This window comes from Crocuta crocuta, unplaced genomic scaffold (assembly GCF_008692635.1).
Source record: "Crocuta crocuta isolate KB4526 unplaced genomic scaffold, BGI_CrCroc_1.0 scaffold56, whole genome shotgun sequence".
Classification (NCBI taxonomy): domain Eukaryota; kingdom Metazoa; phylum Chordata; class Mammalia; order Carnivora; family Hyaenidae; genus Crocuta; species Crocuta crocuta.
The window spans coordinates 3,513,418-3,539,972 of record NW_027531334.1 but is presented as its reverse complement, the minus strand read 5'-3'; the positions used below and the strand labels follow the sequence as shown (position 1 = coordinate 3,539,972).

The 26,555-nt window shown below is 40.7% G+C and overlaps 2 protein-coding genes across 3 annotated transcripts in view; both read left to right on the top strand.

Annotated features, from left to right (window-relative positions):
- Positions 1-150, top strand: part of LOC144238112 (nectin-1-like) — a 29,329-nt gene extending 29,179 nt beyond the window's left edge. Inside the window, exon 5 of the mRNA XM_077771864.1 lies at positions 60-150. Coding sequence (XP_077627990.1) covers positions 60-150 — 91 coding nt within the window. The remainder of the gene's footprint in view (positions 1-59) is intronic.
- A 194-nt stretch (positions 151-344) lies between these two features.
- CD200 (CD200 molecule) lies at positions 345-25,893 on the top strand. Of its 2 annotated transcripts, XM_077771887.1 has the most exons (6): positions 345-464; positions 2,831-2,915; positions 12,814-13,134; positions 16,639-16,911; positions 18,953-19,060; positions 23,913-25,893. In XM_077771887.1, exons 1-6 carry the CDS (start codon positions 375-377, stop codon positions 23,918-23,920), a joined length of 885 nt encoding a protein of 294 aa, XP_077628013.1. In that variant the 5' UTR covers positions 345-374; the 3' UTR covers positions 23,921-25,893. The 2 variants fall into 2 exon arrangements, with proteins under 2 accessions (XP_077628013.1, XP_077628014.1); XM_077771888.1 differs by lacking the exon at positions 18,953-19,060 and having other exon boundaries at positions 367-464; positions 23,913-25,891.
- The last annotated feature ends 662 nt before the right edge of the window (positions 25,894-26,555 follow it).

The following is a 26,555-nucleotide window of genomic DNA, read 5'->3' as shown; positions in this document are numbered from 1 at the left end:
TCTTGCCTCCCAAAGTTGGGATGGGGCTGCAAGATTTAAGGCTCGCTCTCTTGCGAAAGCTCGCTCCCTCCTCGGATACACCGGCCTCCGTCTCCATCCTCCGGTCTCTTTGCCTTGGGAGCCATAAAGGACCAGATGAGTCAGGGTTAAACCCCAGGGTATCCCAGAAAGCCAGACCCTTTGTTTATTCAGGATCTGTTTACCGACTGAATGAGAGGCTTTTTATTTACACTGGTATAATGAAAAGAAGTAATAACGATTAATAAAAAAACCTTAAAACCCCAATATAAGTAATACCTCAAGGTAATTTTTTTCATATGTAGTTTACTGGCAAGACCACACAGCCAGTCATTTTGGTGTCTTAACAAAGGAATATGGTGGCCTGCGAGCTAGTTTTTAGTCTTGCGCTGGACGCTGCTGATCTTCACAGCCTTCAAAGAAGGAATTATTATGTGACTTTACAGGTAAGGGAACAAAAGAGGTTAATTTTTACACGTCCATGTGACTGCATGTGGTAGCATAAGGATTTGGACCCAGAAGCTTAGGGAAAGAGGCATGTGTGGGAGCAGTTGGCTGACAGGCAAGGCGACAGTTAAGACCAGGGCTTTGTAAACCTTGGCTTTGTTGGCAAGGGTAGTGGATTTCTCCAGTTTTCATGTTTGTATTCCCATATATGATTTGGTTAATGTTTTGTTTTGTTTTGTTTTGTTAGTTACCTAGCATGTCTTGCCATTTACTAAGGCACTGTATTAAGTGCTTTAAAACCTTAATTCACATAGCAACTCAGTGAAATAATAACTATTCACTCAGGGCTTATCTGTAGGACTCATTATTCTGGGACTCTTCCGTGTACTACTCTGTGTAGTCTTTTTAATAAAAGGATTCGGTGCTGTTATTTTGCCCACATCTTGGAGAGGTAAAGTCCTTTGTCATGGCTCATGCATCTGGGATTTGTGCTAACCCCAGCTCATCAGCCAAAATAATTACGCATGTATGTAATAGCAGGGCTTTCCTCCTAATTCTCTTGTCTCAATCATTGCGTTTTGCTTCTTAAAAATATTGTTGGCTCCCAGCTCACAAACTGTGTTTTGGTGTGTATCTGTTTTCTCTCTTATCCCAAAATACAGATTTTCACTATGAGAGTCAATCCATTCTGCATTTCTCATCATCTTGCTTTTGATTCCCATGTGAGAGAGAAGCATATGGTTTAGAAAAAAATGACTTGGAATTAGAATGGCAAAGAAGACTTTTTGATTTCAGAAGCCAAGGTGTTGATATAGCAAAAGCCTAAACGTTTGAGTTTTAAAAGCCTAAATATGCCGAAAACCCCAGGACATATGGTATTCCAGATGGAAGGAATGCAGGGTGATGGAGGAAACAGCTTTCCCGACCCTAGTGGAAGTAAATATTTTCTAGGCTAGGAGAGCAAAGGGAGACTAACTGAAGTCTATATTCTGACACAAATTTGCGTTCTGAAAAGGTGGCCCTGTGCCTGGTCCCTTTTGTGAATGGGGAGTTCAGGAGGATGGTGAATAGAGTTACAGGGAGGTGTTGAAATCCAAGAACACAAAACGCCTGTGCCTTGCTTTCCTGGGGGAAACTGTGGAAAGAGACCAGCCTCCCCATCGCGACAAGTGAACGGTGAGACAAGAGATAGATTGATACATGGGAGTCTAGGCAGAGAGCTTGCAGAATGTCTCTTTGCTGGGCACAGGGAGAATCCAGGAGCACGGAATCAGAACAAAAGAGAAGACATTATAAGCACGAGGTTTAATTGTTTAATTGCTGTGACCATGATGCCTTCAGGGGAACATGGCCATCTTAGCGAATGGCACCATGGATAGATGGCTGTAACCAAGGCTTAGCAGCCCTGTCCCATGGCTTGGTATTGTGTGAGCCTCTAGGAATTGGAGATGCAATGCCTGAGATTAGGGCACTTGTGAAGTGCTTGGGGTGGCAGAGGGCTGAACTGACAGAGATTATGTGACCTTGACTGAAATCAAGTCTCTACGTCTAGCTGAAATAGCAATGTGAAATAACAATGAACTTTAGCTAAAGAAAAATTCAGAGAAACCCACATTTCTCTATCACAGAAAAATGTAGGGAAAAGTTACATTTCTTGCCCGTACCCCTTACAATGCACCCAGACATGTAGAATAATATCCATGGGGCTACTGTAGAGAGAAGTTAATCTGTCTCCATCCTGCCCTCTTGTTTTATAGTAAAATGATACCCAGCATAACATTTAATTAAATATCACCATGTAAAAATGCCAGGGATTTATGCCTGGACACATGGAACAATGAAAAAAAAATTACTGTTTTTTAAAAGGTACAACTCATAAAATTAGCAGAATTTGCAGGGAAAAATTACTTCAGCAAACTTCAAGGCAGTCAGTCACGTCCTTCTGAGAGGTGATGACCCCTGAGTTACATTTTTAATGTTACCAGATGTGGAGTAGTTGAGAAGTAGATGGTTTCTCACAATTGTAGTCTCTGTGTTTTCTGTGTGTATTTATGGCAGTTTCTTCCGCCCCCCTCCGCCCCCCACCATCCTAGGTCTTTGAGACCTTGCTCTTGACAATAGTGGCTTTGAGAGCAAGGCCTCAAATTGCTAGGGAAAGCCAAAATGGGGGAGCCACGCAGTAGCTTTTCCCTTCCCATATCCTGAGCAGTCTTTTACTTCGTCCATTTATAGTCCCCGGCTCTGCATCCTCAAAGCCAAAGTTCTCTGGTGGTTAAAACTTCAGCGGTCGCGATGAGACGGAAGCTTCCTGAGCTTCCTGTCCACATCCAAATGCCCATTTTTGTGCCTTGCTTTCTGTCTTCAGGTGTTCAGCTGGCTCTTGTGTCATCTGTCTGCCTACAGACTGATTTGGTTCTTCGCAGCCGTGGGGCTCTGCAGAGCAGCGCAAGGTAAAAACATACCCAATCCACCTGTGTGGAGTCAAGGAAGCAGAGTTTCTGGGGTGGAAACATTTGGCCACTGTTTGGTCTGTGCCAGTTCATTTGTCTGCGTGAATTCTTTAAACATGTAATTTGCTTGGGGGAATGGGAGCGGTTCCTTCTGCTTTCCACAGTTTTGTTTTCCAAGTGGAAAAAGACTGAATATTTAGAAACTGTTTCCATAGATAATGCCAGACAGAAGAAAAAATTCTGTCTAAATTTAGATGTTTTTTTGCCTATCAAGTCGAATAACTTTTAAATATTATTTAAACATGATTCCCTAGGTTTGTAAAGATAGGGAAATGCTTGGAGAGTTTGAGTTGATATACCCTTTTTAGAAGGTAGTCTGGCAGTAAACCTTTCGATTGGGCATGCCCCTAGTTACAGAAAACTATGGAAAATAATGAAATATTGAGGTTCCCTAGGTTCATGGTCTATTATGTAAAACATGCACGTGCTGTTCACTTATCTGCTGAATTTCCTGATTGTGCCCGACCATCTGCTCTGTTCCATAGGAAATCACACCTCACTTTGCTGCTGGCCTTTTTTCACCTTCCACGTGATGTTGGCTTACTTGTCTGACATCAGCCTTTACAGGTGGGGGCAGGGGAGGTTTCACACCATCCACAGCACAGGCTCCACCAACGGACAGGGGGAATCTAAATGGAGTTCTGTAGAAGAAGCATTAAAGAATTGTAAACATTCCACCAAATTATTTCTTCCATAGTCAAAAGAGAAAAATCACCTAAGAAGTTAAAACTCTAGCTTTGATTCCTTTTCTACTCTCCATTCTAAAAGCAGCAGTTTCTTCAGATCTCAGCTCTGTGAAATCTCAAGGAACTTTCCGAAAACCCCAATCCCAACAAGAGGTATTGTTTCCAGAACTTTTCACATCTACCCAGAATAAGCCTCCCTAAAACACTCGCGGGCTCCTAAGACACTGCTGTGTCTCCTTACCTTCTCATCCCTGACATTGTTGAAGTCTCATTGAGAGGATATTGTTTATTTGTTTGTGCTTCTTTGTTTCTAATCATGCTAGCCAACATTTTCTCTATGTTATTAATCTTAAAAAAAAAAACACACAACAACAGCACATTTTGGTGTTTTTTATTAAGTCTACATTTTGTGTACCATTTCGTTAATTGGGCTTTATCTATATTAATTCACTCCTTTTATTTTTGGGAGGCGATGTGGGATTTTGGATATATGTGTATATTCATTTTTCAATCTCTTGTTTCCTAATGAAGTTAAGATTAAATATTTCTCTCTGAAAACTGCTTTATCAATTTCTTCGGATTTTAATACCTTACATTCTCCTTGTCACTCATAGTAATTGATTATTCTTCTTATGATTTCTGGTGTAATTAGAGTTAAAAGAAGTGTGTAAATTTCCTGTTTTATTGCATTATGTACAGTGTTCAAGATCATAGGTAGCAGCTTTTTTGGTACCCTTTTTCAAGTTCAATTTTGGGGAAGGTTTGTAGAGATTGTATGTTCTCTTTGTTTTTTCACAAATATTTATTTTTGAGAGAGAGAGAGAGAAAGAGAAGTAGGGGAGGGGCCCAGAGAGAGGGAGACAGAGGATCTGAAGCCAGCTCTGCACTGACAGTAACAAGCTTGATGTGGGGCTCAAACTCACAAACCATGAGATCGTGACCTGAGCCAAAGTTGGATGCTCAATCCAGTGAGCCACCCAGATGCCCCTCTATGTTCTCTTTGAATAAAAGTTTATAAATGCATACCTATATGCATATACATATATAATTTATATATTGGCTGTTGTATGCTTCACTTATGTTGTTAGGCCTATAAAGGTTTATAATTAATATATCTTATTTTAAATTGCTCCCTTTATCATTTTGAAAAATGCCTTTTTGTCTCCCATTCTTCCTTGTCTCTTTTTCTTAAGTCTTGATGATCTAATGGTGAAACATTCTAAGTCTTTGAATTTTTCTTTACTACATTCTGGGAGAATTCCATGATCTGGTGTTCCTACTTTATGAATTTACTCTTCAGCAGTGTCATTTTGCTAAGTGAGCCATGTTAAGATTTTATAGATGTCATTTTCTACAACTCTAATTTCTACTATTTACAATGCTGGCTTCTTTTTACACTTAAGCTGTGACATTCATTCATGTCAAAGTGTTTACTGATTTATGATATTTTTATTCACTTGGTAGCAGTTCTGGGTTTGTAGAGTTTAAATTTTCTTTCCCTGTGTCAACTTTCTCACACGGCTGCCTGTTCGTTATTATATTGAGGTTTCCCATCAAATCGTCTATCATATCAATAGGAGAAGTCAGCATTGTGGGGGAAGAAATTATTGTCATGTCTCATGCTCTGCACTGCACTAAGTAAAAATGTGAGAATGTGTGGATTCTTAATTTGCTGTCAGAGCCATCTGAAGCACTATCCTGAATCCTTCTCTACCTTATGGTGCTGTATTCAGCAGTGCTTCCTGGAGGCAGATGCTGCTATTGCTGCCCCTTCTTCTGTAAGGTGTGTATGTGTGTGTGGGGGGGTGTGGAATGGATATGGCTGCTGCATCTTCTTCATTTAAACTGATCACTCTGCCAATCGTCCATTGGCCCTCTCCCTGCTTCTACCTCTCCAGCCATGAAGACATTCTATTCTATCTGACAGTGTTCATCTTCAACCTCATTCTATCTACTTTCAGTTTACAGGGATTCTTCCCACAGTATTTGTTCAGTGAGAGTTTGCTTTCCTGTTTTTCTACTCTGTTACTCTTGAAGATTGAATACATATATTTGAATGTATATTTCTCTAGCAGCATCAGAGATATACATAAATATTTCCTTTGTATTTTTCTCAATTTTTTCTTTTTCTCACTAATATAGGATTTATTTATTTATTTATTTATTTATTTACTTACTTATTTATTTATTTTAAATCCAGGAGAGTTAACATACAGTGTAGTCTTGGCTTCAGGAGTAGAACCCAGTGATTCATCTCTTACATATGCCACCCAGTGCTTGTCCCAAAAAGTGCCCTCCTTAATGCCCATCAGCCATTGAGCCCATCCCCCCACTCCACTCCCCTCCAGCAACCCTCAGTTTGTTTTTAAGAGTCTCTTATGGTTTGCGTCCCTCTTTGTTTTAATCTTATTTTTCTTCCCCTCCAATATGTTTATCTGTTGTGTTTCTCAAATTCCACATATGAGTGAAATCATATGATATTTTTCTTTCTCTCTCTGACTTATTTCACTTAGCATAATACACTCTAGTTCCATCCACATTGTTACAAATGGCAAGACTTCATTATTTTTGACTGCCAAGTAATATTCCATTGTATATATAAACCACATCTTCCTTGTCTATTCATTCAGGCTCTTTCTATAGTTTGGCTATTGTTAATAGCGCTGCTGTAAACATTGAGGTGTATGTCCCCTCTTCGAATCAATATCTTTGTATCCTTCAGATAAAGACCTAGTAGTGCAACTGCTGGGTAGTAGGATAGTTCTATTTTTTAACTTTTTGAGGAACCATCATACTGTTTTCCAGAGTGGATGCACCAATTTGCATTCCCACCAGCAGTGCAAGAGGTTCCCTTTCTCCACATCCTCACCAACATCTTTTGCTTCCTGAGTTATTATTTTTAGGCATTATGATGGGTGTGAGGTGGTATCTCATTGTGGTTTTGATTTCCATTTACCTGATAATGAGTGACGTTGAACATCTTTTCATGTGTCAGTTAGCCATCTGGATGGTTTTTTTTGGAAAAATATCTGTTCATGTCTTCTGCCCATTTCTTCATTGCATTATTTGTTTTGGGGGGGGGTGGTGTTGAGTTTGGTAAGTTCTTTATAGATTTTGTATACTAATCATTTATCTGATGTGTCATTTGCAAATACCTTCTCCCATTCTTCTGGTTGCCTTTTAGTTTTGTTCATTGCTTCCTTCACTGTGCAGAAGCTTTTTATCTTGATGAGGTCCTAATAGCTCATTGTTGCTTTTATTTCCTTTGCCTCCAGTGTCATTCTAGTAAGAAGTTGCTGTGGCTGAAGTCAAAAAGGTTGCTGCCTGTTTTCTCCTATAAGATTTTGATGGTTTCCTGTCTCACGTTTAGGTCTTTCATCCATTTTGAATTTATTTTTGTGTGTGGCATAAGAAAGTGGTCCGGTTTCATTCTTCAGTATGTCGCTGTCCAGTTTTCCCAATACATTTGCTGAAGAGATGTCTTTTTCCCATTGAATACTCTTTCCTACTTTGTCAAAGATTAATTAGCCGTATATTTGTGGGTTGATTTTGGGCTCTGTATTCTCCTCCATTGATCTATGTGTCTGTTTTTGTGCCAATACCATACTGTCTTGATGATTACACCTTTGTAATACAGTCTGGACTTGTGATTCCTCTATCTTTGGTTTTCTTTTTCAAATTAATTTGACTTCTCGGGCTCTTTTGTGGTTCCATACAAATTTTAGGATTGTTTCTTCTAGCTCTGTGAAGAATACTGCTATTATTTTGATGCAGATTGCATTGAATGTTTAGGGTAATATCAACATTTTAACGATATTTGTTCTTCCAGTCCATAGGCATGGAATGTTTTTCCATTTCTTTGTGTCTTCTTCAATTACTTTCATAAGCTTTTCAGCATATAGATGTTTTCCCTCTTTGATTAGATTTATTCCTAGGTATTCTGTGGTTTTTGGTGCAATTGTAAATGGGCTTGATTCCCTGATTTCTTTCTTCTTCATTATTGGTGTATAGAAATGCAACCAATTTCTGTACATTGATTTTATAGCCTGTAACTTTGCTGAATACATATATTAGTTCTATCAGTTTTTTGGTGGAGTTTTTTGGGTTTTCCACAGAGAGTATCATATATATCACCTATGAAGAGTGAAAGTTTGACTTCTCCCTTCCCGGTTTGGTTGCCTTTTATTTCCTTTTGTTGTCTGATCGCTGAGGCTAGGACCTCCAATGCTATATTGAACAACAGTGGTGAGAGTGGACATTCCTGTCATGTTCCTGATCTTAGGAGGAAAGCCCTCAGTTTTTCCCCATTGAGGATGATATTAACAATGGGCCTTTCATATATGGCTTTTATGATGTTAAGGTATGTTCCTTCTATCCCGACTTTCTTAAGGTTTCTTTTTTTATCGAGAAAGGATGCTGTGTTTTGTCAAATGCATCTTTTTCTGCATCTATCGAAAGGATCTTATTCTATCTTTTATTAATGTGGTGTATCACATTGATTGATTTGCAAATATTGAACCAGCCCTTCAGCCTAGGATAAATCCCAGTTGATTATGGTAAATAATTCTTTTGTTTACTATTGAATTCGATTACTCTCCTGTTGAGAATTTTTGCATCCAGGTTCATCAAGGATATTGACCTGTAATTCTTTTTAGTGCTGTCTTTGTCTGGTTTTGGAATCAAGGTATTGCTAGCTTCAAGGATGAGTTTGGAAGCCTTCTTTCCATTTGTATTTTTTGGAACCGTTTGAGAAGAATAGGTATTACCTCTTCTTTAAGTAGCCTGGTAGAATAGACCTGAGAAGCCCTCTGACCTTGGACTTTTTTGTTTGTTTAGGGATTTGTGATTACTGATTCAATTTCTTTGCTGGTTATGGGCCTGTTCAAATGTTCTATTTCTTTCTGTTTCCGTTTTCATAGCGTGCGAGTGTCTAGGAATTTGTCCATTTCTTCCAGTTTTATGGCATATAAATTTTCATAGTATTATTGTATAATTGCTTGTATTTCTGTGGTATTGGTTGTGATCTCTCCTCTTTCATTCATGATTTTATCTATTTGGGACCTCTCTCTCTTGTTTTTGAGAAGTCTAGCCAGGGGTTTATCAGTTTTGTTTATTCCTTCAAAACAACAGCTCTTAGTTTCATTGATATGTTCTACTGGATTTTTTGATTCTGTATTGTTTATTTCTGCTCCAATCTTTATTATTTGCCTTCTTTTGCTGGCTTTGGGCTTTATTTGGTGCTGTTTTTCTAGCTCCTTTAGGTGTATGGTTAGATTGTTTATTTGGGACCTTTCTACCTTTCTTGCTTCCTGAGATAGGCCTGAATTGCAATGTATTTTCCTCTTAGGAGTGCCTTTAGTGCATACCAAAGGGTTTGGACTGTTGTGTTTTCATTTTCATTTGCTTCCACATATTTTTTAACCTTTTTCTTAATTTTCTGGTTAACCCATTCATTCTTTAGTAGGATGTTCTTTACCCTCACATATTTGAGGGCATTCCAGGTTTTCTCTTGTGGTTGATTTCAAGTTTGATAGTGTTGTGATCTAAAAATATACATGGTATTATCTCAGTCTTTCTGTACCTGATGAGGACTGATTTGTGACCCAATATGTGATCTGTTCTGGAGAATGTTCCATGTGCACTGTAAAACAATGTGTCTTCTGCTGCTTTTGGATGAGATTTCTAAATATATCTGTTAAGTCCATCTGGTCCAGTGTGCATTCAGAACCTTTGTTTCCTTTTGATTTTCTGCTTAGATGATCTGTCCTTTGTTGTAAATGGAGTCCTAAAGTGTCCTACTATTATAGTATTATTATCAATGGGTTTGCTTATGTTTGTTATGAATTGATTTATATATTTGGGTGCTCTCAAGTTCGAGGCATAAGTATTTATAATTGTTAGCTCTTCTTGATGGCTAGACCCCTTAATTCTAATATAATGCCCTTCTTCATCTCTTGTGACAGACTTTGTTTTAAAATCTGGTTAGTCTATTATAAGTAAGGTACTCTGGCTTTCTTTTGACATCCATTAGCATGAGAGATGGTTCTTTATCTCCTTACTTTATTTTTTCTTTTTCTCTTTTTAAATGTTTATTTATTTTTGAGAGAGAGAGAGAGAGAGAGCAAGCAAGGGATGGGCAGAGAGAGAGGGAGACAGAGAATAGAAGCAAACTCCGCACTGTCAGCACAAAGTCTGACATGGGACTCGAACTCACAAACCATAAGATCATGACCTGAGCTAAAGTTGGATACTCAACTGACTGAGCACCCAAGCTCCCCTCCATCCCCTCACTTTCAGTCTGCAGGTGTCCTCAGGTCTACAATGAGTCTGTTGTAGGCAGCATATAGATATATCTTGTTGTTTTTATTTTTTTTGTCCATTATGATACCCTATGTCTTTTTATTAGGACATTTAGTTCATTTACATTCATAGTGCTTATTGAAAGGTATGAATTTAGTGACATTGTGTTATCTGTAAATTTTGTGTTTCTGGTGATGTTCTCTGGGCCTTTGTAGTCTTTACTGCTTTCCACTCAGAGACCCCCCGCCCCCCTTAGAATGTTTGCTGGACTGGTTTAGTGGTCACAGATTCCCTTAGTTTTTGTTTGTCTGGGAAACTCTTTATCTCTCCTTCTATTCTGAATGACGACCTTGCTTGATAAAGGATTCTTGGCTGCATATTTTTCTTATTCAGCACATTGAATATTTCCTGGCATTCCCTTCTGGCCTGCCAAGTTTCAGTGGACAGGTCTGTGACTGACCTTATGTGTTTACCCTCATGGGTTAATGACCTTTTGTCCCTTGCTGCTTTCAGAATTCTCTCTTTATCTTTGTATTTTGCAAGTTTCTTTATGGTATATCCTGGTGTTGACCTGTTTGTGTTGATTTTGACGGGAGGCCTCTATGCCTCTTGGACTTGCATGCCTGTTTCCTTCCCCAGGTTAGGGAAGGTCTCAGCTATAACTTGTTTAAATAAGCCTCCGCTCCCTTTTCTTGGTCTTTTTCTTCTGGGACTCTGTGATATGGATATTGTTTCATTTCATAGAAACACCTAGTTCTCTAATTCTCCCCTCATGGTCTAGTAATTTCCTTTCCCTGTCTTTTTTAGCTTCATTATTTTCCATCATTTTATCTTCTATTTCACCTATTCTCTCCTCTGCCTCTTCAGTCCTCACTGTCACTACATCTAGTTTATTTCGCATCTCAGCTATAGCATTTTTTAAAATTCATCCTGACTAGTTCGCAGGTCTTTGATTTCTGCTGCAAGGGTTTCTCTGGTGTCTTCCATGCTTTTTTCAAGCCCGGCTATTAGGCTTATGACTGTGTTCTAAATATGTTTATATTGTTTATAACTGTTAGGAGCAAGATATATTGTTTAGATCTGTTTGGAGGAAGTCCCTCACTGTGATTTCTTCTTTATCTTGTTGGGGCGAGAATTCCTCCATCTTATCATTTTGGCTAAGTTTCTGTCTTTTGTGTGTTTTAAAAGCATATTAAGTGTCCTGTAGCTGAGAGTAATGCTATTATTAAAAAAGGGTCATACGCTGTTCAGGCCCGGGCAGTCCGGGAAGTGTTTCTGGTGTTTGTTGCCTGCACTGTGCTCTTGCAGTTTGCCAGCTCTGTCCCGCTGTTCAGTCCTCTGTGGAGCCCCTCCTTGCTCACAGTGTTGGAGTGTTTGCACATTTAGCTAGGCGTGCTTTGATTTGTTTATTGAAGTAACCCCGGGGGGAAAGGGGTAAGGGGAGCCCAATCCCACACAAAGACAAAAAAGAAAGGGGAAAATAGAAAGCCAAACAGAAAACCAAACACTATAAGGATGATTCCAAGGAAAGAGAAAGGAAAAGAAATTAGGGGGGAAAAAAAAACAGAAGAAAAAGGAAAGGAAGGAAAAAGAAAAGTAAAAAAAAAAACCCTCAAAAAATTAAAAAGTATGTAATAAGAAATGACAAAAAACAAATCAGAAAGTATGGGCCTGGGTTCCAAAAAAAAAAAAGAAAAGAAAAAGAAGAAGGAAGAAAAAATAGAAAACAAAAAACAAAAAGGAATTGCTGTTGGTATGTGGGGGTGGTGGCTGTGCTGGTCCGGAGGCAAGGCCGGCTGTGTTAGGTCAGTCTTGTTTCAGTAAATAAGCAGTTGCCAGGCATGGAGAGGAGGGGTTTGGTGTCAGTGTGTCCCGCTTCCATGGGGGGCCACTGTGCTGCTCTCTGAAGTCCCACTGAGTTGTTGTTAGGGGGGAAGATGGCGTCATGACAATCTCCTCCCGAGACTAGGGCTCTCAACCCATGCTGTACAGGCAGCCCCCACAGAATAGCCAGGGCGGTCAGCTTGCCCTGCGCCACAGTTCTCCTGAACCTTCTCCTTGGCCCTCAGTTGGGATTCAAAACCCAGTCTTAAAGGACTGGCACGGCACCGATCCTCTCTGCTGCTCTGGAATAGAGTCTTTTCACCTGGCCGATGAAAGACTTAGGGCTCACACCTGCAGAGTCTTTTGTCCTTGGCGAGGCAATGAACTCTCTCTCTAAAGTACTCCAGGAAGGGGACTGTTGTCTTCCAGTGCGCCCCAAAGATCACTGCATCATGCTATGCACTCTGGGACCAGCTCTGCTCGTGCCACAGCTCTGCTCCAAAGGAACTAGTGCACTTCCAGAACCTGAGAGTTTCAGCTCCAAAGACTATTTGCAAAAAAGAACTAGCACACCCAGTACTTTTCGCTCCTTAGTCCATGGTCCAGAGGGGTTTTCCTCTTTTGCTAACTCAGTGCTGTGCTTTCACAACCCCTCTCTCTTTCTCTCCTTTTTGTCTCACCGCAGAAAGGGTTCCCTCTCCTCCATAGCACCACTGTTTTATCTCCCATGACTCACATACATGCCTCTCGATCCGGCCAGGTTGCCTCCCTCCAACTGTGGAGATCCTTCTGCCACTCCGCACATCTATTTCCTGGGAGTTCCAAGTAATCTGACCTCAATACAGCCAGGTTCGAGGGACGGGGAAAATCCAGGTCCCCCTTCTTCTCAGCCATCTTGACCCTCCCGCCAGCATTTTCCCCGTTTTCTATGTTTAACTTTGAACGTGGACTTTTTCATCAGCAAAATGTGTACCTGTATGTATTACATTTTAAAATATGAATGTTCTTTTATGATTCTATGGTAAAAGTGGTGACCCAGGATGAAGAAGAGCTGCTGAACACACCTGCTTCCTTAAGATGCTCTCTGCAGAATTCCGAGGAAGTCTTGATTGTGACGTGGCAGAAAATCAAGGCTGTGAGCCCGGAAAACATGGTCACCTTCAGCAAGAACCAGGGGGTGGTAGTCCAGCCCGCCTACAAGGACAAGATAAACATCACGCAGCTGGAACTCAAGAACTCCACCATTACGTTCTGGAATACCACGCTGGAGGATGAAGGGTGTTACAAGTGCCTCTTCAATACTTTTGGTTCCGGGAAGATCTCAGGAAAAGCCTGCCTCACGCTCTCTGGTGAGAATCTCTGAGAATCCATTGTCTCTGGCTAGAAATGTTATTTTCAGGAATGTTTGGAAGTTGGTGGTGGTGCCTAGTTTTTCAGGATCCTAGTCCCAGAAAGCTGGGTTTATGAGAAGATACTTAGCCTTTCACGTCTACTATAACTGTAGTGATGGTTATTTGGAGAGTTCGTGGGGCTACATTGAAACTCTGCCTGGAGTTATCTTTGCTCTGAGGAACTGTGTTGTCAGCAAGGGTAAGTTTAGGACCATGGTGAGGATAATGGGGATAACTTATGTCCATAAGTAGCAATATGATTCTTTTTTTTTTTCCCTCAGAAATATTTGGAAAGTTTTATTTAAATGTTTTGTGTTCCCTTTTAACCAACACCAAAAAGAGAAAAAAAAAAATTGCTATTCCAAACAGGAGTGTCGATTCAGAGAGGAGTGGGCATGTGTGTTAAGAGCCGGGATGTGTCTGCCCGTCCAGGTGGCTCTTGTCAGCCCGGGTCACCCTGGGTTGGATGGCCCATCCCAGTTCACTTCCTGGAAGTCTCTGATGGCCTTAGAATGAGTGAGCAAACCCCCATCCTGCGGGGGAGCTCTTGGTCTCCCCTGCGGGTAGGGACATGAGCATGATGGGGCCTGGTGGTTCCAGGAGGGGAGGGGAGTGGGAAGGTCAGATCCGGAATGTTCCATGGAGGCTTTAGGGCCTCCACGCCTGGAGAAATTTGTTTGCTAGAAAAATAAGATGCTTTGCGAATTCCGGCAGTCTGTGTTCTCTGCCTGCCCGAGACAGACCTACTCTGCTGGCCAAAGGGGCAGTGGGGGAGGAGAGCAGAGGCTGGAGGCCAGGAACGGCTCTGGTGCCAGTGGAGGGTTCCAGAGGGGAGCCAGGCGGGCGGCAGACTTTGGTTTCCTGGGTCCTCTCTCTGGCAGCTGTTGAGGCTGTGAGGGCCCCTGAGGAGTGGGCTCCCGGGTGGCGGGCCGCGCTGAGCGAGGGAAGCTGGCCGTCTGGCACAGGCGAGTGGGTGCCTGGGCCGTGGGCCCTCAGAACAGGATGCCCAAGGCGGGCTGGGCCAGCAGGAGGAACAGGGGGCCTGGAGAAGGGCCACCCGCCGAGCTGGCCGAGGCACAGTGGTCAAGGTTGGCACCGATGCAGGCGGCGTAAGCCATCACGTGGGGAATGTAGTTCTGCTCGTGGACGCCATGCAGCAGGTGCGCCATGGGACCCTTGGCGAAGACCGCTACGTCCTCGCCACCGTGGGTCTCATGACGCAGGGGCCACGGCAGACTGCGCCTGGTAGTTGTTGTGGGCGTAGTCCACCATGGAGACGAGTAGCAACATGATTCTGACCTGGGTTTGCCGTTAGCCATCACGTAACCCTGGAAGAGTCCCGTCTACTCTCTGAAGCAGAGTTTATTTGTCTGCACAATAAGTATAAAATAGATCATCTGTAAAGTCCTTAACGGCTTAAACATTTTTAGATCTAAGGACAGAGCCAGATTGGGATANGTCAGCACAGAGCCCGACGCGGGGCTCGAACCCACGAACCGCGAGATCATGACCTAAGCGAAAGTCGGACACTTAACCGACTAAGCCACCCAGGCGCCCCACCTCTCATTCTGTTTTAATGCAGTTCTCTCGGTACTGATACGGGGACATAGCACAGAAGCCCTCTATACCTGAGGCCAACTATAGAGTTAACTGGATAATAAGCATTCTTTTACAACCCAAGAGGGTTAGTTTGACAAGATTCCTTTCCTTTTAACTGACACATAGCTGAGATCGAGAATTAAGAAGTGGGAATAAGGTATAGCTTTGGAGCACGGTTCAGTTGATGGTGGTTTTAGAGGGGGAAATACAAATTTAGAGAGAGTTATCGGGAATGTTAAAGTGAGAGTTTGAACACACTAAGAATATTGGACACGGGGCTCAGTAGACAAGAGTGCAAGGGACATATGGCAACACCAAAAAAATAGAGGTTCTTTCACTTATTTTTGCCTATAGTGAATCCTCTCTGCAGGATCTTATGTCAGACTTTCTTCTTGATTCTATTTCTTTCATTCTCATTGTCTCCTTTTTTCCTCTCTCCCCTCCTCCAATGCTTCTTCCTTCTTTCCTTTCCTTTTTTCTCCTTCCTTCCTTTCTTCCTTCCTTCCTTTCTTCCTTCCTTCCTTCCTTCCTTCCTTCCTTCCTTCCTTCCTCTCCCCTTCCTCATCACTTTTCTTCTTTTTCCTTCTTGTGTCATGTTTTCTCATTTCTGTTACATTTTCTTCTTCCATTCCTTCCCCCCTCCTCCTCTTCCTCTTCCTCCTCCTCCTCCTTCTTCATTTTCTCCTTTTCCTCTTCCTTTTTCTTCTTCTTCTTCTTCATCTTGCTCCCTTCTCCTGCCCATCCTTTACCCTTAATCTTTTTTATTATTTTTTGTCTGAAAACCACACTTCCCTCAGTCTTTTGGGTAGGAACCCCATTCTTTTCCATTCTGACCCTTTCTAGCTACACTTTATAGCCTTGGATATACCAGAACGCCCTGCCACCCAGTCTCACCATGTCAACCCTCCTCATTTTCCCTCACTTTTATCTGTCTTCCCCTAGCGCCCCTTGACGTTAGTATCTGGGTACTATTTGGAAAAAGCCAAGCCCTTTGGCCCCATTTCCTCCAACCAATTGCCGCCCTCCCACCTCTTGAACTTCTAAGCAAAGACCAGGCCTTCATTTAGTTACTGCCTTTTAATTATCTTGAGGGCTCCAAAGTAACCACAAGAAAGCAAAACTGCATTTGCCCAGCCGAGACGAACTGCACACTGAAAAATATACAATGACAATGAATTCATCAGTCAAGGGACTTTTAATGTCCTTTTCTCATAAGCTGGTTATTTTCTCTTAACACCGTAAGGTGATCTCCAAGGTTTTTCCAACTGTCATTCTGTGATTTTCTGGTTATGGGCAATGAATTTCTAATTTACATTTTCTATGGATATCCTAAGCAGGGACTTTCCAAGTCTCCTCCATGCATCTCATTCCCTGGTCCAGCTCCAAGCAGAGAAAGACCATCTCTAAGCAGTAGCCCCTCTATGGGCTTTCTGTTCTGACACTGCCCTGGTACTTCTGAGAAGTGCAGGCTACCTGTACAGAAGTGCTGATTGGCAACTACTGTCTGCCTATGAGAGGGATGCCCAAAAGAAGGTAGAGATGCTGCATTGCTCGTGGAAAAGGAGAACAGAATAAGTTGGCTCTGGACTGTATGGGAAAGAAGATGCCCTTTATCCATTCAGCTAATTCCCCTGCAGAGAAACTATAGAGAGGACTTTTCTTGTTACGGGGCTGTACTAGGCCAGTTTCTGTCCTGCCGGCCAGAGAATTAGACACAGGAAGAACTGAGAAGCCCCAGTTTGGGTTGGATGTGCCATTTTACCTCTTGAGCCCCCAATGTCTTTCTGTAAAGATCCTTCTTCATCCTCTGAGGAGAAAGTGGTGCTTAACTGATGGCAGACCATGATTTGTTTTTTGTCCCAGTACAGCCCACAGTGTTCCTTCACTATAAGTTTTTCGAAGACCACGTAAATATCACATGCTCTGCCAATGCCCGCCCAGCCCCTGAGATCTTCTGGAAGGTCTCTGGGTCAGGGATTGAAAACAGTACTGAGATCCTCTCACACTCCAATGGGACCACGTCTGTCACGAGTGTCCTCCAGATCAAAGACCCCAAGAGCCAGGTGGGGAAGGAGGTGATCTGCCAGGTGCTGCACCTGGGGACTGTGACCAGCGTCAGGCAAACTTTGGACAAAGGTAAGAGAAGGTGGGCCAAGATGGCTGTCATTGCCTCTGTGAACACACCTGGAAGGTGGTGAATGTTTTGCGAGCCTTTTGGTTTCGTAGCAAAGGAGCTAATAAGAGAGAGAATGGCATACGTGGGGAAAGAAAAACAGGGTGGAGAAAGCCAATAAAGCCAATTTTACTTCGGTAAATGTGGTATGTTGCCCACATACCAAATGCTTTTGCCAAGATCCATCCATTCATTCATTTCCACACTGCTAACATTTACCGAGTATCTGTTCTGTACCAGGCTTTGGGGCTGTTGAAATGTGACAGTAAGCAAGGCTCAGTCCCTTTGCTCAGAGAGCTTCTAGTCTACTGGGAATACATAATGGGCAATTATAAAACTGCATGTTAAATGCTTCAATAAGAAAGCTACGGTGCACCCTGGGGGGGGGGATTGAGGACAGGGAGGAGGGACATGAGCTCAATCTGGAGGAATCGTGGAGATTTCCCAGAAGAAGCGACATCTCCGATGATGGCTTTGATCATCTACACTGTGGAAAAGGGGCAACAGAGGTTTTAAGAAAGAGGCCGATCTGATGATGTTTTCCTCACCCCTTTGAAAGAAACTGCATCCTGTTCAAAACTCCTTTTGCTCTCTTGTGTTTTTCTCTAAACTGCTATCTCTGGGTCTTATGGATACAGGAAGGGTTGTGGGTAGAAGAATAAAAGGAGCGGCCTTTTTAGCAGCAAGGCACTTTGGGAATAGTCACGGTTTTCTTTCTCTATGTGGTTCTGAAGCACTAGCTCCAGATGAGGCTCTCTGTAATAAGCCTCCTAAAAAGGGATTGATGGTTCCCCCCATCCCTCTGGGGAAGATTTTACGCAGTAGAGCTTGGAAAAGCTTTTTCCCATGTATGCCTCTAAGCAGCATTTCCTGTAGTCATTGCTGGGGTCCTTGTAAAAAGCAGACTAATCAAAAAGTCAACATTTAGGTAAGCTTGGTCAAAAGATTTGCAGTGTTAGATCTGGATATTCGTGAAGAGATCCTCATTTTCAGCCAAGGCAAAGGGTCCATTTCCCTACAAAACAAATACCTGCAAAGGAACAGGTCTTCTTTCCCAAGCATGCCAAAATCGACTCCAACCGTTTATAGTGTGTGTACATCACCTCCGTGATGTTTGTTTCTTCTGCGAACACTTACTAAAAGTCTTCTGCGCTTCAAGCACGTATCCGGTATGGAAACTGGGGAACTTAGACACATCTCTGTGTGAAGGTGCTCGATGCAATTATGATGTGACAGCTCCCTTTACAGAGGTAAGGGGAAGATGCTGGAAACTCTGGAATCAGGAGGCTCTTCCTCAGTCTTAGTATTGCACCGTATGCTGAGGAACTCCGTTTATTGGCTGTTGGAAAGAGCTTTACTAACAAAAACGCAGATTAGAAGAAATAGAGTAAAAGCATTGAGATGAGTTACTCCTGGGGTCGGAATCATGAGATGCTTGATTTTTTTCCCTTTCTATTTCTCTGTATTTTCCAAAGCTTCCTCGATAAATATATGACTTTAATGGACCGGAAGGCAAAGCACATATGCTTTCGAGGCAAACTGAGCTCTGACCAAAGCCTTGCTTCTCCACTTACTACTCTGATTCCGAGCTTACTTAACTTCTCTGTTTTTTGTCCTATTGCTGTTGTATGTATATGTGAGGTGATCATAATAATATCTAACTCTTGGGGCTGTTTGAGGACTAAATGAAATCACACCTTCGAAGTTCTAAAGAGAGAGTAACCACATAGACCATGTGGTTAGATTATTATTAACTAAATGCTATTGAAATAATATGAAGCCATGAATGTAGACCTCAAAAGGTATATGTTTAAGAATAGTTAAAAAAAAAAAAAGAAAGAATAGTTTTCAGTGCTCGCTTCTCCAGCACATATACTAAAAGAATCGTTTTCATTTTAAGCTCAGTTCTAGGAAGAAGTCACCACAACTATTGCTCTATCCTTTTTTGCCTCGACAGCTTCTTCTTATGACTTTGTTTCTCCTTTTTCCCCTCAACATCTTTAGGCTTTTGGTTTTCAGTTCCGCTATTGTTAAGTATTGTTTCCCTGGTCATTCTCCTCGTCTTAATCTCAATCTTATTATATTGGAAACGTCGTCGGAACCAAGACCGAGGTGAGTGATCACAGGAAGTACTAAGAAGGAAACATCTGATTTTTTAATAGCAACTTGGGGGTCACATGAAGATGTAAGTAAGGGGTGGCAACAATGTGTTTTGTTTGCTGCTTCCAAAATACATAAATGTTTCTGGTATTTCAGAACACTTCAGCATCATTTTCTTGCAATTGGACATTAACACTGGATGTTTCTGGTTTTTATTTCCTAAGATCATTTAGTGGCTAATTATTTGTAAATTGAGAGTAAGAGTTGATGAGAGGAAATGTGGAAGATGTTTATCCAATCATTGTTGAATCAGCTGATGGCAAAACCAGGAAAAGAAGTCGCAGCACCCACACTGTGTTTTTCTACTCCTTACTGAGGACAATCCCTTTTCTTTTACAGCGTTCCCCAGGGCCAGCTACTCCATGTAAGAGACTCTGAACTTGTCCAACACACTCACTAATTAAATAGTATTTTCTATGTTATACCCTTACTATGTCTCAAACACTATAGGCAACATACAGATGATCCTACTTATATCTACATTATGTCATTCTGTCCTCATAGACTACAGATCTTCTCTCTGTCCCCTACGACACCTATCACAGTGTCTTATGTATATTATTAGGTGCCCAATAGATGCTCATTCAAATAGTTAATGAATCATTGGATGGATGGATGGATGGAAGGGTAGATTTTCAAGGTGATCTTTTCAATTCTTTTTTTCTTATTGTAATTTCAGTGCTAATAAATGCTGAGTCTAAAATATTGTGAGATATTACAAAATGAGACACTGTAAAACAAGAAGAGTCAGCCCGAAAGAGAATTTTTTTTTCTGAAGACCGTGCATAATTTATTAAAGTCTACGCAAAGCTGCAGTTTATAGTGTGTTGATGGGGGTTTCCAAGGGTGAAAGGCTGATATGGGAGTTTTTGCCATCTCAGATAACTGCAAGGCAAGGAAGAAAGTGTTGGTTTAGAGTGTGATCTTAAATTTCTATTAAAAACTTCACTTAAGCTCTACTTGTTTCCCCTTTTTAATGTCTCATGAGCTCTCTCTCATGTGCTAGGTTTTTCAAACACTTAATTTTGTATGAGCTTTATATAAACCTCAGATTAATGTCATTTTATTAAAAAAAAAACCCAAATCTTCAGTGCCAATGACCCCTTTGCAAAAGTAGTCAAAACTATGTGTTCTGTGGGGAGAAGGCATTACACATTAGATAATTTTATTGCATATAAACAGAAGCCCATAGAATTCATTAGTGCTCTACAGAATGTCAAAGGCAGAGGGCTGTTTGACTCTACTTTATCTAAAGATTTCATTTTTCCAGTTAGGAATTGAAGCCAGAGATGGAAATTGACTTCCTTCCCTAAGGTCACACAGCTAGTTAACCAGCTGTGGTCTTGGTCTTCTGACCTCTGCCAGAATGTTCTTCCAGCAGGACACCCTGGAGTCCTGACTTGAAAGGTGTTACTGGGTTGCCTTTATTTTAGTCCTAGCTTGCTGTTACTGCTGTATTCTTCTGGAAAGTATGAGGCAAAATTATGAAGTGTTCGAATTCGTTTTAAAAAGTCCCTGTTGAACAAGAATCTTACAATACAATCTATTCAAGCCCAAGGTAAATTCCACTAGAATGGGGCATTAGCAAAATAATTGTCTTTTGTTCATTAAGTAAGTCTGAGGTTTTCTGGGGAAAAGAATTGTTCAATGCCTTTTCCAGTTCCTGAAGCAAAGGGAGTCAGCTTATCTCTGTACCCAAGCTTTTTCGCATGTATGAAATAAACTCTTGCACCTCTATAGAATCTTGTAAGCACTAGGATTGCTATTTACTGATGATGTCTTCGTGACTTAGGGCCAACTAGTTAATTACACTGAATGTGCAGTGACATATTTTGGGTGACTGAATTGTTTTGTGGGTTTCAGAAATGTTGATAGGTCCCATATACTTAAGTTGCTAGTAAAACCAAGTGTTTATTATGCTGGAGACTTGAACACTCAGGACCAGAACTTAAGTTATACAAAAAATTGGCAGAAAGAGATGAAAACCATGGAAGATACTGACATTTACAATTTCTTTAAGTAACAAATGTTGATTATCAATTTGTGATGAAAGTGAATAGTCCTACTACATTTGCTTCCTATTTTTCCCTACCTTTACTTTGGGTTTTCTTTTTCTCTTCTCCTTGCCTTCCATCATCCCCTAAAAACATAAAACTTTTGGATTGCCAGGGGAACATGATGATCAAAATGACACCAAATTCTGGACCTGATGACTGGAAAAATGGCAACCATTCAGAAATAAGGAAGCGAAGGGGGGACGCCTGGGTGGCTCAGTCGGTTAAGCATCCAACTTTGGCTCAGGTCACTATCTCACGGTTTGTGGGTTCAAGCTCCGCGTTCGATGCTGTGCTGACAGCTAGCTCAGAGCCTGGAGCCTGTCTTTGGATTCTGTGACTCCCCCTCTCTCTCTGATCCTCCCCTGCTCATGCTGTCTCTCTCTCTCTCACAAATTAAAATAAATAAATAAATAAGAAATAAGGAAGTCAAGAGGGGGAACTAAATGTGTGTGTGTGTGTGTGTGTGTGTGTGTGTGTGTGTGTTCAAAGTTCATGGAGAAAGAGAGGAGAGGAAGGATGAATTAATTCTTACAACTAACTGAATGTGAGCAGACGAAGAAATCCTCTCTGGTGGTAAGACAAATCTAGTTAGTTAAGTAAGGTTTGCCTCTTTGTTAGGTCCATAACAAACACAACAAAAAAGCTTATTTTAGATCAAAATCACTTAATCATTGCTCACAAAAGCACAGGCAAACTTACAGTCTTGGGATAGAGGGGTAATCTGTAATGATGGTGTTATTTTTGTACAAATCAGGATCTATTTTCCTTGTGATTCTGTTTAATCTCAGAGAGAATGCTGTTCTTTTCACCAGTAACGGTGTGCTCTGGAGGAAGGTATGGTAAGTTAGAGGCCGTTTCTCTTTGTTCCATTCCTGATCGGATCAGATCACAGTTACTTCGCATGAGTCTACAACAATCAGATAATAGGTTGATAGGTTTAAAAAAAAACCCTTTTATTTTCTTTCATGAATCTAGTGCTTTGTTACTGAAACAGAAAGTGAAAAAAAATAAAATTTCCTAGGGAAAATTTCCCCTATTCTACAATATTCTATTAAAACCCAACTGAGGTCATAAGTTTGTCCCTTCCACATATGCTACAATGAAGTTAAATTTGGGATTGAAAAAAACCTTTTATTTCTCGTTAATTAGCCCACCAATGATTACGTGCTTCTCAGTAACAAAAACCTCACTTGGGGGCAGATCTGAATAGACAACCACCTCCCTTTTTGAAATGTTTGAGTAACAGTTTTCTTTTGATCGAGTCAAAATATAATTGGAAAACAGTAAAATATTTACACAGCCGTAGGAAATGCCCATTCCAAACTTCACATTTTCTTCGAATCATCTAGCTATTTTGTAACAAAGTGTTTTTTCTTTCACCCACATTATCTGTATACTTACCGTGAATTCTTACACTTCACTTCAGAATAACCTAACCTTTACATGGGCTCTCCTTTCAATGATAACAGTGGCGGTATTAATAAAACACTGTGTCCTCGGTGGAATCATGTCACTTTCTCTTATTTTAAGCTTAGTACTATATCAAATAACAGAAGTGCTCAATAATTTTGATGGTGAAATTGGTGATTAGTTGGAAGTGCAATACAAAAAAGATTTGTTTCCAAAAACAAATTAAAATCTTTGCTCTGTGTAATAATTGTGTCTGTGTCTCCCTGACGCAGAATGGTGGGGGGGTGGTCCTTACCCCCAACCCAGTTTCCTCAGAGCTCCAAGCAGAAGAGATGTGGCACTTTCTATGAAAAAAAATGTTAAGCAACCTTTATTGAACTGTTTGGGTCAAAACTGCTGGGAGAAATCTTGCCTTCCAACTGATTTTTCTCCAAAAGTTTACTCTTGAATGGGTGCAGAAGCCATCCATCATATCAAGATGGATTACAAATGTCACTGGCTAACAGAATCTTAAGCCCAGACATTCTTGCCTGAGCTGTTCTATGTCTTTGACCACAGATAGTGGATACTGGACAAGTTAACAAATTTAAAACACTGCAGCTTCTGGTGAAGAGTTACTTAAGATGACACAGAGAATGAGAGGTGGCACCAAGATAAAATCCTAGATCTTTTACTTCACTAACTACATGCCTTGAAGGGAAGCCCACATCCTTTCAGTTTCTGTGCTAGAAATCTGCTAGCCCCTGAAAGGCTCTCCATGTGTCTTTGTGACACTTGAACGCCACCCAATGTCTAGTAAGCTAGTATCCACAGGAAACAAAGCTCTAGGTCTTATAAATAAAATACACATAGATCATTTGGAATTCTTTAACGTGTTTTCACTTGTAGTCTTAAGTGATTCTGCAAAACATTTTTTCCTAGAATTACCTGTCCTTTTATTTTTAAACAATTAAAACAATTTTTTGATGTTTATTTATTTTTGAGAGAGAGTGGGGAGGGGCATAGAGAGAGGGGGACAGAGGATCTGAAACTGCCTCTGTTCTGATAACAGAGAGACCTATATGAGGGTCAAACTCATGAACCGTGAGATCGTGACCTGAGCCAAGGTCAGTCGCTTAACCGACTGAGCCACCCAGGTGCCCCTACCTATGCCCTTTTAAAGAGTCACAGTGTCCTTACATCATATTTGATCAGGAAATGTCCTTATATTTGCCAGTTAAATATGCCCAGGAGTATTCTATGTTTACTGATCCTTTTGTTATTTATAGAAATATATACAAATATGTATAGAAATTATACATGTTTGAAGTTAATATCTTGAACTTTCTCTTATCCAGTGCCCTAGAGGAGTCCCACAGAACCCTGAATATTATGTCCTGGACTACTTGAATGTGCTTCAGAAGAAAGGCAGGAGGACAAGGGTCAGTCTCCAAGAACAGAAGAAGTAGTGGTAAAAGACCTAAGAATTTCAAGATTTTCCTCTGCCATGTGAGTGACCCACTGCTGGTGAGCGTTCCAAAAGGAAGTTACTTCACCTCTCAAGTCTGTTGTAGGACTTGATTTTGTGAAACAGTGCCGTGTTGTGCTGTTGTTTGGACTGTGGATCTGTAGCCACAACTCACAGATGGACTCTGGCTCCAGCCGATGGCCGCCCTATGTTCATCACTTCATCTCAATGAGCTTCCACATCTGCACCCACAAAATTAAGAAGCTGGGCCAGATCATTTGCCATTCTGCTCTAAAATCTGATGTAAGTCCAGGAAAGAAAAGGGATAATGAAATGAAAAAGAGAAAGGAGGATACAGAAAGGTGTTGAGGACCAAAGAACTTTCCTGAGACTACCTTTTCCCTTTCTGTTGATGTTCCTTCTCTTTTTCCATATTGTTCGTAGGTCCATGAGTCTGTTTCCTCGTGTGTTTCCTCACTGCATTGCTAATAGCTGGTCTTTCTAAAATCCTTGGTTTCACTGCTATTCTTCATGTTCTTCTGTGATGTTTACCATAATGAATATGGGACTGAATTTATTGCAAGATAATATCAGCAACCTTAACTTTATTTATCTATTTTTATAGAAGAATAAGTATTGTTAACCCAGCAGCTCACATATTTAAGAAAGCTTGCATTTCCTGTCCCATTTGACTCATAAGATGATGACCAAGTCCTATTTTAGTCATTGTGAATTCAACATAGTGTAATGAAAATGTATGATAAAAATAGGCATTTAGGAGGTTTTATAAGTAACAGTCAGTCAATTCAAATGCTTTTCTCTCCTGGCTTCTTTTCTCATGAGTTAGCTTCTCACAATAGCAGAGAAGGCATGAATGGGTTTACAGATCCCTTTGTTGTAAATAGATTTTTCTTTTCTTTTCTTCTTATTTATTTTGGGGGAGATAGGAGAGAGAGAGAGAGAGAGAGAAACTCAAGCAGGCTTCATGCCCACCACCCTAGGATCATGACCCAAGATGAAGTCAAGAGTCAGGCACTCAACCGACTGAGCCACCCAGGTGACCCGTAAATAGATTTTTCTAACTAGTGGACTCTTACTAATCTTTTGAACTCTTAATTAATTACAAGACAAAATTAGTGACTTTTTCTGTACTGCTTGTTTTCTTCTCTCTATTCAGTGGCTAAAACTTAACTTGTTTTCTCTGTTGAATTGGATATTTGTATATTTAAACTTTTCATATGTTATTTAATTCTGTATATTTTGTTTATTTGTATTAAAATGCTGAATGATTAAAAGTAGAAGTGTCAAGGTTAAATACTTGGTTCATGATACTCTTGAGGAAAGTGGTAGACATTAATGATAATCTTTATACTTTCCCTATGTGTGTGAAACCCTTCCCTCTCTCTCTCTCACCCCCTAAAAGATGCCACTAACATTCCTGATAATCACAAAGTCACAAATCAGATATCCCTGATCTAACCAGCTGGATCTCCATCAGTTTGGTAATTGTGTCCATTTGATGTGGTCAATTTTGGAGCACTTCCTTGTATATGCTCTTTTGATTTTGCTTTTTGATACTAACCTTTGCAAACTGATTAGCTTACATGATTTTGAATTTAATACGAGCCACCACCCTGCCTCTGGTTTTGTTGTGTTTCTGTATCTCTGCATCTCAACTGCCAGATCAGGCAGGATAACTAAAGCAGCAGTTCTCAAACATTTAGAACATCCTTAGAAACATGATTGAGGAACCTAGAGGGCTTTCTTATAGAGAGAAGTGTTTGCTGATATTTACCACATTTGAAATTAAAGCTTACACATTTAAAAAACAAAAATATACAAGAATGTATTCTATTAGCTGTCGGAGTGATGTCAACATTACATATCATGTAGTTTCTGGAAATTCTACAGCACACTTGAGAGAATGAAAGTGAACATAGACAAATGATGTTTTTGTGTGATGGTGACAATAGTTTTGACTTTGTGGCCCCCCCAAAATGGTCTCAAGGACAATATTAAAGACTGATCGCTTAAAGTATATGCAAAGAAGGAGACCACCTGATAAGAAGATTTCATGAGTCTTTCCCAAAGAAACTCCTTGTTAAATGGATACCTTCACAGTAAACAATTCATGATTACATCATAACTTAGTGCAGAGAACCTAGGACTGACTAATCCTTCTTCATCACTAATCCAGGGGTACCTCAGAGATACTGTGGTTTGGTTCCAGATCTCTGCAAAAAAGTAAATATCATTTTTAAAAAAGGCTCAAATGAATTTCTTGGTTTCCCAGGACATATAAAAATTATGTTGACACTACTGTAATATTAAGTGTGCATTAACATTATGCCTAAAAAAACAATGCACATATCTTAATTAAAAAATACCTTATTGCTCAAAAGTGCTAGCCATCCTCTGAGCTTTCAACGAGTCATAATCACTGCTCACAGATCCCCTAACAAATAGAATAATAATTAAAACGTTTGAAATATTGCAAGAATTACCAAATGTGACACAGAGACATGAAGGGACC

Bases quoted from the DNA above. Each gene is read 5' to 3' on its own strand.
- CD200 (XM_077771887.1), top strand. From the start codon at position 375: ATGGTGGCCTGCGAGCTAGTTTTTAGTCTTGCGCTGGACGCTGCTGAT. The intron at 2,916-12,813 runs GTAAAAACATAC...CTATGGTAAAAG, and splicing joins GCTCTGCAGAGCAGCGCAAG to TGGTGACCCAGGATGAAGAA. The intron at 16,912-18,952 runs GTAAGAGAAGGT...CAACATCTTTAG, and splicing joins CAGGCAAACTTTGGACAAAG to GCTTTTGGTTTTCAGTTCCG.